Raw genomic sequence first — 11,038 nt, 5'->3', positions numbered from 1 at the left:
TTGAAGACAATAAGCGAATATTTTTTATCGTTATTTCTTATATGAAAGAATATTTCTAATAACTTATTACTTTTGAAAATTAACAAAGAATGAATTTACTTTTATAAATTAAAGAGAAATGTTTGCTGGAAACTTTTTTGCATGGGAAATAAATAGAATTATTAAAACTGAGTTTTCGTAAGTATTTAAATGATAATTATTATATTTAATCTATAAGCAAATATAAAGTATATTGTGTACAGTACATGAATCGTAGAAAAGGGTAATTTCGGGATAGATGGGTACGGTTTTATAATATAAATACACTACCTAAAAAAGATAATATCACATCATAAATATACAAAGCTAATGCTACAAGTTGCTGAGTGCCAGTTATGCTAACGATTGCATTTTCACGCCAATCATACGAAAAGCGCGAGAGATATGTTCTTGGTAGACAACATCCGGTAAATTCGTCAGCCGAAATGGCTTGACGGCGGTCAGAAGTGAGTTGTTACTGTGTATGGCAAAGGATTGTTCCTTTCCCATACACAGTAAGTCACAATGGGCGCCAATATTTTTAAGGCGTCGTCGTTCGTAATTTAGGCAAACGGATAAGTTTATGAGAAATTTCATCGTTGCTCTTTGTATCGCTAGTTAATTCCTTGCTCCGTGTTTCAGAAGAAATGAAACGTGATAGGCATTAGACAATTTGGAGTGTGGTCCCAGGAAGGTAGAGTGCAAGAAAGCATGGAGACGGACGTCATAGTTGACGGATTGTCGCGTTCGATGGTGGACACAGAGTCCATAGCTGGCTACATTATACGAGCCGTACACTGATTTTGGAATGCTGACAGTGGTAAGCGTATTGGCTGTAGCAGGTTTGCTGTCCCTTTGTCCATTGCAAAGTCTACCGTTAACAGTGACGTCACCACTTGGGATGTTATTACACCAGAGCTACGTGTGATGCCGAATGGAACAGTATAGTGTTTAGCAACGACTCGCGGTGTCTGTCTCGCCAATGATGATCGTCGTGCGATAGTCTGAAGGCGACGTGGCCATCGGGCGGATCGTTAAATATTCTCCTATAACTGATCTTTGATTGGTGTCACGTATCTTTCTTTTCTCCAATCAACTGTATCCGGCAAAACAACATTAGAAAGGTTCGTCAAAATATATATACTGTAGGTTTTGCCAGTGCCGGATTAACTCACTTTGGGGCCTTAGACATTTTTTTCTTATCGTGCTCCCTCCCTCTCCCATAAGAAATAGACCACAAAAATAATAAAATAATAAATAAAACAAAACTATAACAAATTTTAAAGTTTTATTAATAAAAAATATTTAATATACAACAATAAATACACATAAGAACACATTTTCTTTAGATTTTAGAATTCACAATAATCATATAAAAAGCAATATATAATTTTGTTTATTTGTTTATTATATACAGTTATCCAACAGAAAAGTAAACTATTACAAATCTTTTCAAAATAGACAGTATGACCGGGTCCTTCTAAAAACCGGGCCGTATACATTTATCTCATTTGTCTATGCGATGATCCGGCCCTGGGTTTTGTAGTACTAGCCAATTCTTTTTTCATTATCTGTACGAACTGTTGGTGAGTCTAAAGATATAAAATCATTCTTATCAACAAGACAACTTACCTTAAAACTGTTTAATTAAGATCGTTGTATTTAGTACCACATCAGAATAATTGTTAAGTCCCGTTGTAAATGAGTGAAATTATAAATCGTATTCAATGTTACGTTTTATAATGGCTGCCAAAATTTTTCCCAGATTAGTCGTCTGGAGAGTTCCCTGTTTTTCTCGTAATTTTTATTAAATTCTGTCTTTAATTAAAGTTAATAAAGTGATAAAACGTTATTAGTATTTGTGAAATGATGATAAACTGCTTAATATTGTTGCGAATAATTAATAAATAGATTTGAAAACCTTAAATATTTTCCAAATTTTGTCGTAGTCTGGATTGAAAAGAAGCTGTCCTGCCATTGTAACGACGAACAGACAAACAAATGCGATTGCTTACATCTGTGAAGAGTAATTTGATCAATTTATATTGAATAGATTTTCTGCAAAAACTTTTAACCATTAATATTGATGGCAACATGAACAATATTTCGAAACTGACTTCTACCAAAATTAGCTTTGCGATCGACCTGTTAGCCGGCTCCTTAATATTGAATAATAGTGTGACATAAGTCCAAGAAGATTGGAAACTATTAGTCAAATCTGTATTCAAACAATTATAAATTACAGTATTTAACATAGTAAATTTTAAGTTAAATATAAACGAGGAATAAACTCGTTATCACGTTAAAACATATAAATTTTATTTCGATTATTAAAGTAAATTTAATCGATACATTTAGAACATGCATACATCATCTTGCAAATTATCAACATTACTTTTCTGAAAACTCGTATTGAACCGTTACTCGTAGTTCGTCTTTAGAAATATTTTTGCATTCACATGACTGTGATTCCTATGATAAAAAAAATTTTTGTTTTGAAGTATTAGAGATAAAGCAAAAAAAATCTTATGTTACTAATAAAACAATAACAAAGATAGTTTCGTTCTGCTAAATATCATCGATGATTAGTCACCTTGATGACGCAACTTACTACATGCCTTTATACCCAAATATGATCAAATATTCAATGTCGTTATATTTGATTTGAAAAGTAGACGAAGAAACTTTACATTTAAGTTACACCTGTGGCACGAGAAGCGTTGGAATTGGCTGCTAACCGTGAATGAACAATACAATCTAAACATAAATGTCAACTGTTCGTAGGGATGTTTATTTGGAAGAGAGTACGTGCGGGTCACTACGACGAAAACAGTGATCGACGAAGTTGTTCAATGTTCAATAATGGCGAATATTGTCAGCCTCTTTTGAACTTGCAGTATTTCTCGGGATCAGGATTGCCAGGTCCACGCGTTTTGAACCTAGTTGAACTACTTTAATAATAGCGTCTTACTTTTTGTTTGCATTGCAAATTATAAAGTAAATACTACATTTGTAGTCCATTTTGGCAATGATGGTTTCCGACACGCATCGTCACTGTCTAATAATTGATTTTTTTTCTTATACTTCTCGGGGAATTGAAATGTTAGGAAATAAGTGGAGAGGGTTATCAGGAGGGAAAGAATCAAAATTTCCTTAAAAACGCGTTATATAATTTATGGACAATTTCTAAACTGCTTCAAAGTAAAGCAGCTTAAGAGTTGTCGCATTTTGTACGTGACCAAAGTGATATTTTGCTTTCTCCTAGCCTAGTCTCAAATGTTGACTGATTTAATTGCAAAATATTTCTTTTAAGAAATGCCGAAAGTAGTTAGCAGGAAGGAAGATTTAAGAAAACCAGCTGCAGGATTTGTCGAAGAAGGTATTGTTACTCGTGGAACTATCTTGAGAAGTAATATTTGTGACGTGACGACGATTATTGACGAAAACACTAGTCGAAACGTCTTTAAAAGCTTATTTTGACCAAACGGAAAGATATCAAAGCAAAAAAACCAAGAAAAAAAAACAAACCTTTATTTCAAAATCCATGACAGAAAGTAATTATAGTCCAGAAACGAATTGTTTTCATTTTTAGCAACAGCTTTCTTTCATTCTGGGATTTCTCTAATTAACATCAGCCATCCAAGTTTGAAAAGGTTTTTGGAGAGATGAACTGACAAAGCCATTCCCAATGGAAATACTTCAAGAAAATGTTATGTTCAACCGATGAAAGAAACAAAAAAATCGGTACTGTAATATAAAAAATATTATTAAAGATAATCTTGTTTTGTTTCTTGTGGACAAAACAATCGGTGACATGAAACGGTTCGTTTTGAATATTTTAGTGACCTTTCAGTAACAGGCAAATCGATAGATGCAATGCTCCTAAAAATATACATAAGTAAAAAGTGTGATAATTCCTACGTAATGCATGCATTTAATGATGCCTATATAAAACTGAGGCCGGATGGCATTAAATATCAAAATGCACAGGCTATCCTAAGAGATCAAGCACCTTACATGATCTCAGCTTTCAAGAGTTTAAAACCAATGTTTGTCAACTCGAATCACAATTCAAGCATAGCACACGCCTTTAATTTGGTATGTAAATCAGCTCGTGCAAAATGTTCCAAGCAAACATATGTATTTCAGAATGAAAAAAGTTTTAAGAAAAGCTCCAGCAAGAGTCGCTGTGTATCATAAACTAGCGCAGCTTCTCCTGTCATTTGACTCGGTCATCACAAGATGAGGAACATACATCAGCACTGGTATTTTCTATTGCGGAAATTTTTAGAAAATCAAATATCTGTACGTAGGAGAAATTTCCTCAGTGAAGAAAATTAAGCTTAGAAACTGAATTTCTTTTTTAACATTTAAGCAATTCTTCTAATATGAGAATGTTCACAAATATCTCTCGTTTCCTTTCACAAAGATTTTTCAATTATTGTGTGAAAAAATTAAAAGATTGTAAGTATAAAGAACCGTTATGNGGACGACTCAACGTTGTTATCCTGTGATATGATCTCGATAACGACAGAGAAATTTCCTCAGTGAAGAAAATTAAGCTTAGAAATTGAATTTCTTTTTAAATATTTAAACAATTCTTCTAATATCAGAATGTTCACAAATATCTCTCGTTTCCTTTCACAATGATTTTTTAATTATTGTGAAAAAATAAAGATTGTAAGTATAAAGAGCCGTTATGCGGGATATTCCTGAGTAAACTCTTGTATAGTTCTCTTGCAATTGTTTTACCAAGGTTCTTCCTTCGGGTTCTCTCTGTTCTCTAAACCGTGAAATTTGAAACTAAATTCTTACCCTCCTCGAAGTTTAAAGTTTTATCCGTACTTTGTGGATTGCTTTGGATGATGTGGAGTGATGTATTGACAGTAATACTAAAAATGACTGGTGGATGCAAGAATAAAATCGGATAAAATGGCTAAACGTTGAAATGAAAATCAAATTACTTGTTTGGTTAATTTAACCTACCGTTGTTATGCTTATCGCGAAGTGTCGAGGATATCAAATTTCGTGAAAGTCTATATTTTTCCCAATGTCCCAGACTATGAAAAATTTGATGCGGATCGGACAAAGACTTAATAAGGGGTATCAAATCAGATAGTAAGTTGTCTGGATTTCGTGATAATCTATATTTTCCTCGGAGTCCGAGTTANAATTATAAATTACAGTATTTAACATAGTAAATTTTAAGTTAAATATAAACGAGGAATAAACTCGTTATCACGTTAAAACGTTTAAATTTTATTTCGATTATTAAAGTAAATTTAATCGATACATTTAGAACATGCATACATTATCTTGCAAATTATCAACATTACTTTTCTAAAAACTCGTATTGAACCGTTACTCGTAGTTTGTCTTTAGGAATAGTTTTGCATTCACATGACTGTGATTCCTATGATAAAAAAAGAAAATTTTTGAAGTATTAGAGCAAAAAAATCGTATGTTACTAATAAAACAATAACAAAGATAGTTTCGTTCTGCTAAATATCATCGATGATTAGTCACCTTGATAACGCAACTTACTACATGCCTTTATACCCAAACTAGCAGACCCCGCCACGCGTTGTTGTGGCTCAAAATGTATCTATTATAAATATAAATGTATAACACTTCCCCCGTGGGGGGAATTTTCGAAAAATCCCTTAGTGTACATTCTCTTGACGTACCTTATTAAAAGCCGCATCTAAAATAGTATAAATAGAAGCAGAGTTCTTTACGGTAAGCCTTAATCCTGTCCATCTTCCCTCGTTCGACATGTATACAGTCGACCCCCCTATAAGATAGAGATACGTTCCATTCTCTAGGAATCCGCTTTCTTACGAATCCTTCCAATCACAACCCGACACGTGNTCTTGTTTAATATAACGTTGCTTTGTATACATGTCAATTCAGCAATATTAACAACTATTTTGATTTTATAACATTCGTAACTTACTGAAACTATGGAAAATATAATATAAATTAGAAGGAACTATTAGGCATTACTTGATATAATGTTTTTCCGTAAATTTGTATAATGTTTGAAATTATACAATTTGTATAATTTGTATAATGTTTGAAATTATACAAAGAATTATACAATTCTTTGTATAATTTCAAACATTTCTAAACTGCTAGTTAATAAAATTATCTCTGTATTAACAGTGAAAAGAAACACGTCGATTAAAATAAAGACTAAAGTGGTGTAGATATTTCTTTTGAATTAATAATTTATTTGTTCACAAGTCACAATTACAACCGTAATANTTAAAACTATTTTGATTTTTTAACATTCGCAACTTACTGAAACTATAGAAAATATAATATAAATTAGAAGGAACTATTAGGCATTACTTGATATAATGTTTTTCCTTAAATTAAGTCTCTTTCTTTGTATAATTTCAAACATTTCTAAATTACTAATTAATAAAATTATTTCTGTATTATCAGTGACAAAGAAACAGGCCGATTGAATAAAGACTAAAGTGGTGTAAATATTTCTTTGCAATTAATAATTTATTTGTTCACAAGTCACAATTACAACCGTAATATTTTTTTTCTGGCCACGCCTGCCAACAGCATTTATCAAGGAGAAATATAAATCTGAGAACATATCGTATTATTCACTTAGGAAGAATTTCAAAAGCAAACCGTATTAAGTTAAAGTCAAACTTTAGCGAAATTTCAGCAAATAGTTGTAGACGACGATTCTGGAACGATTAGATAAGTCTTATCTGGAATCACATGAAAAAGTCTGATACGAGTTTGACTCTTGTGTATATAAGGCGATGAAGAACAGAAAATTTTAAGAGTTNAAATATTTCTTTTCAATTAATAATTTATTTGTTCACAAGTCACAATTACAACCGTAATAATTTTTTTCTGGCCACACCTGCCAATAGTATTTATCAAGGAGAAATATAAATCTGAGAACATATCGTATTATTCATTTAGGAAATATTTCAAAAGCAAACCGTATTAAGTTAAAATAAAACTTTAGCGAAATTTCAGCAAATAGTTGTAGACGACGATTCTGGAACGATTAGATAAGTCTTATCTGGAATCACATGAAAAAGTCTGATACGAGTTTGACTCTTGTGTATATAAAACGATCGAAAAACAGAAAATTTTAAGAGTTCAGAGTCAGTAGCAGCAGCTCCATCCAGGAAAATTAATCCACTGAGGTAAGATTTTCTTTCTTCCATATAAACCTTATTACGCTTTTATACGTTTATGAATTTAAAGGAATGTTTCTTAAATTCTGTCTTCAATAGAAAATGATTAAATTTCTTTTCTCAGATGAAAGCAATCGTGTTCACTTGTCTTCTCGTCGCCATTACGGCAAAAACACTTCCTTTTAATCCCGATTACGACAAGGATTGGGAAATATTTAAGGTTTTCGATTTCGATCATTAATTAAGCGAAACAATTTTACTGCTTACTTCTAAAAAATATATTAACGATATTTATTAATATTGATTACAAGGCAAAGTTTAACAAAACTTACGAGAAAAACGAAGAACTCGCCAGACGTCTGATTTGGGAAGAAAAGTTGGCAGCAATTACAAAACATAACATTGAATACGATTTGGGATTGCACACGTTTACAACAGGACTCAACCAATTTTCTGATATGGTACTAAATACGGCAATTGTGATTAAAAAGTGTTTATGTAAACTGTACAATGCGTGAGTAATAACTAATAATTTTCTATTTTNAATATTTAAGGTTTTCGATTTCGATCATTAATTAAGCGAAACAATTTTACTGCTTACTTCTAAAAAATATATTAACGATATTTATTAATATTGATTACAAGGCAAAATTTAACAAAACTTACGAGAAAAACGAAGAACACGCCAGACGTCTGATTTGGGAAGAAAAGTTGGCAGCAATTACAAAACATAACATTGAATACGATTTAGGATTGCACACGTTTACAAGAGGACTCAACCAATTTTCTGATATGGTACTAAATACGACAATTGTGATTAAAATGTTTTTATGTAAACTATACAATGCGTGAGTAATAACTAATAATTTTCTATTTTTAGACCCACGAAGAGTTCGTACAGAAAATGAATGGACTGAAAAGACCAGTGAATATCACTTCTAAGCCCTTATATACTTTCACGCGCCTGTCTAATGTAATTTTGCCAGACGCAGTTGACTGGAGAGAAAAAGGATACGTCACGCCAGTCAAAAATGAAGTATACAAGAAAGTATTATTCAACAATTTTCTATAATAAAGTTAATTAAACTAATTTTAAATCGTTTACCTTTTAGTATTTATGTCCTGCTTCTTGGGCTTTTTCGGCCACCGGATCTTTAGAAGGTCAACACAAAAAGAAAACTGGTAAACTGGTTTCTTTGAGCGAACAGAATTTGATAGACTGTTCTTGGGGGTCCGGTAATGTTATTTTATTGTTGGTAATTTTAATTATATTTCGTTTAAATAAATGACAAAATATTTCCGAAAGCCTTTTAAAGTAATAAGTTAAATTATTATTTAATAGATTGATATTCATTTCACAATATTATCGTGGATTTTCCATTTTGTGTTATTCATTGTTAGGGATTCTTACAATGGCTTTATTGCAATTTTAAAGTGAATATAAAATTCACAATAAAATACTGAAGGCAAAGTGTATTAAGCCTCGGGATTTGCTATACAGTACTCTAATCTTGCATTTTTCAAACAAAAGCATCAAGTACGATATTTTATATTAAAATACAAAAGAGAATAATCTTTAATTATTGTTTATTATAAAGGTAATGAAGGTTGCTATGGAGGACTGATGGATCAGGCATTTATCTATGTAATGGCAAATAAAGGCATCGACACGGAAGATTCTTATCCGTACGAATCTACGGTGAGAATCTTTTCATAATTATGCTATACTAACCTTATTTTTTCATATTATTACAGATACAGTACTTTTGTTTTTACACGGTTTGACACGTTTAAATAAATTGTCATTTTTAATCTTTATTTTATTTTGCAACTCTTGTTGTTTATGTGAGCGAAGGATTGTAGAAATATTGCAAAATTTACAACAAATAGTTCAAGATTTCAAAATGTAAAAAATACTTGTGAAATGACACACGAAATTGTCAAATTATTCGAGAGATTTTAAAAGCTTTCGAAAGGATTATAATATTATCGGATAACTTTACTAAAAGATATCATAATTTATGAGAATGGGCTTTATTTTGTTATTAGAGTAGACCTAAATGATTTATCAATTATGACACGGATTACGTGATTAACATTTATCATGGCAAATATTAGAATATATCAGAAATTAATAAACATATTGTAAAATTAGAATAAAAATTCCGGAGATTATAATCGAAAAACACAGCTTAATTGGTGTTTTAATGTTTCTTACACAATGTAGTAAGGTATTGCATAAAATATATTTCGGTTAACTCGTAAAGTGTATCATGAAATAATTGCATTTTTTAAAAAAATTAACTCTTTCCGCCCTGTGAGCACTAAGATGGCCTCTTTTTGCAAGCCCATTATGGGTTCGGTCAGGCCCATAATGGGGCTGCCGGTGGCGAGGGACGGGGCCTGACATATCCGAACGGACCACCCCCCGAAAAATTCCTGGGGATTTTTCGACCCGTTTGGATTCGAGCCCGGGTCCCCCAGAGCGGTAGGCTGCCACCTTGACCGCTCGGCCATCTGGCCGCGAAATAATTGCATCAGCGTACATAATTGATGCAAAAATAATTCTTGCACGTTTCAATACTTTTACACGAACATTTCAGGAACATATGCAGTTCCTAAAAAGAGAATTGTGTGTAATTTCTTTTAATTTCCTTCAGGAGAAGGAATGCAGATTTAAACGTTCGTCTGTGGGTGCTACTTGTACCAATTTCGTGGATGTTCATAAATATGACGAAGAAGCCTTGAAACAAGCTGTAGCAATCATTGGTCCAATTTCAGTAGCTATAGATGCCAGTCAAGATTCTTTCCAAGATTACCAGTAAATATATATAATTTTAACAAAATATTTTAATTGTCATTTTTGGCAACGGCACTCTCGGCAAATCATTTGTATTAATTTATTATAAAATTATTATATATACATATACAATTTATTATATCATATTATTCGTATTTATTAATTAATTCTACTTCGATTATTTATAACAGCGGTGGTGTTTATTTCTCGTATGATTGTGACCGCATAGATGTAAATCACGGTGCATTGGTAGTTGGATACGGAACAACTAAAAACGGAACAGATTATTGGTTGGTTAAAAACAGGTAGGAATATACAAATAAAGCAAAATTACTACTTGAAATTGAAATTTTTCAACACTCAGAAAGTTTGTAAAACTATTTTCTACTTTTTCCAGCTGGGGTACAAGTTGGGGTATTAAAGGGTATTTCATGATTGCTCGGAATAGGGACGATACGTGCGGCATTGCGACTATGGCCTCTTATCCTGTGATGTAAAAAATTCTGTTGAAGACAATAAGCGAATGTTTTTTATCGTTATTTCTTATATGAAAGAATATTTCTAATATCATTTTTGAAAATTAACAAAGAATGAATTTACTTATATAAATCAATAAATGGGAAATAAATAGAATTATTAAAACTGATTTTTCGTATGTATTTAAATGATAATTATTATATTTGATCTGTATGCAAATATAAAGTATATTGTGTACAGTACATGAATTGCAGAGAAGGGGCATTTCGGGACAGATGGCTACGGTTTTATAATATAAATACACTGCCTAACAAAGAAAATATCACATCATAAATATACAAATATAATGCTACGCAAGTTGATGAGTGCCAGTTATTGGTTCGAAAATGCAACCGTTATGCTAACGGTTGCATTTTCGAGCCAATCATACGAAAAGCGCGCGAGATATGCTTTTGGTAGACAACAGCCCGTAAATTCGTCAGCCGAAATGGCTTGACGGGCGTCAGAAGTGAGTTGTTACTGTGTATGGCAAAGGCAATATTTTTAAGACGTCGTCGTTCGTATTTAG

At 32.0% G+C, this 11,038-nt stretch overlaps 1 protein-coding gene across 1 annotated transcript in view; it reads left to right on the top strand.

Annotated features, from left to right (window-relative positions):
• The window catches only part of LOC111638891 (cysteine proteinase-like), a 32,710-nt gene extending 22,091 nt beyond the window's left edge, over positions 1 to 10,619 (top strand). The window contains exons 11-18 of the mRNA XM_023384659.1: positions 7,318 to 7,413; positions 7,839 to 7,988; positions 8,074 to 8,229; positions 8,306 to 8,429; positions 8,792 to 8,892; positions 9,854 to 10,014; positions 10,185 to 10,298; positions 10,391 to 10,619. Coding sequence (XP_023240427.1) covers positions 7,318 to 7,413; positions 7,839 to 7,988; positions 8,074 to 8,229; positions 8,306 to 8,429; positions 8,792 to 8,892; positions 9,854 to 10,014; positions 10,185 to 10,298; positions 10,391 to 10,490 — 1,002 coding nt within the window. The 3' untranslated portion in view covers positions 10,491 to 10,619. The remainder of the gene's footprint in view (positions 1 to 7,317; positions 7,414 to 7,838; positions 7,989 to 8,073; positions 8,230 to 8,305; positions 8,430 to 8,791; positions 8,893 to 9,853; positions 10,015 to 10,184; positions 10,299 to 10,390) is intronic.
• The last annotated feature ends 419 nt before the right edge of the window (positions 10,620 to 11,038 follow it).

The sequence above is a fragment of the Centruroides sculpturatus genome, unplaced genomic scaffold (assembly GCF_000671375.1).
Source record: "Centruroides sculpturatus isolate CEXI.00-Female unplaced genomic scaffold, Cexi_2.0 scaffold1059, whole genome shotgun sequence".
In the NCBI taxonomy this organism is placed as follows: Eukaryota; Metazoa; Arthropoda; class Arachnida; order Scorpiones; family Buthidae; genus Centruroides; species Centruroides sculpturatus.
This window is presented reverse-complemented; position numbering and strand designations above follow the sequence as displayed.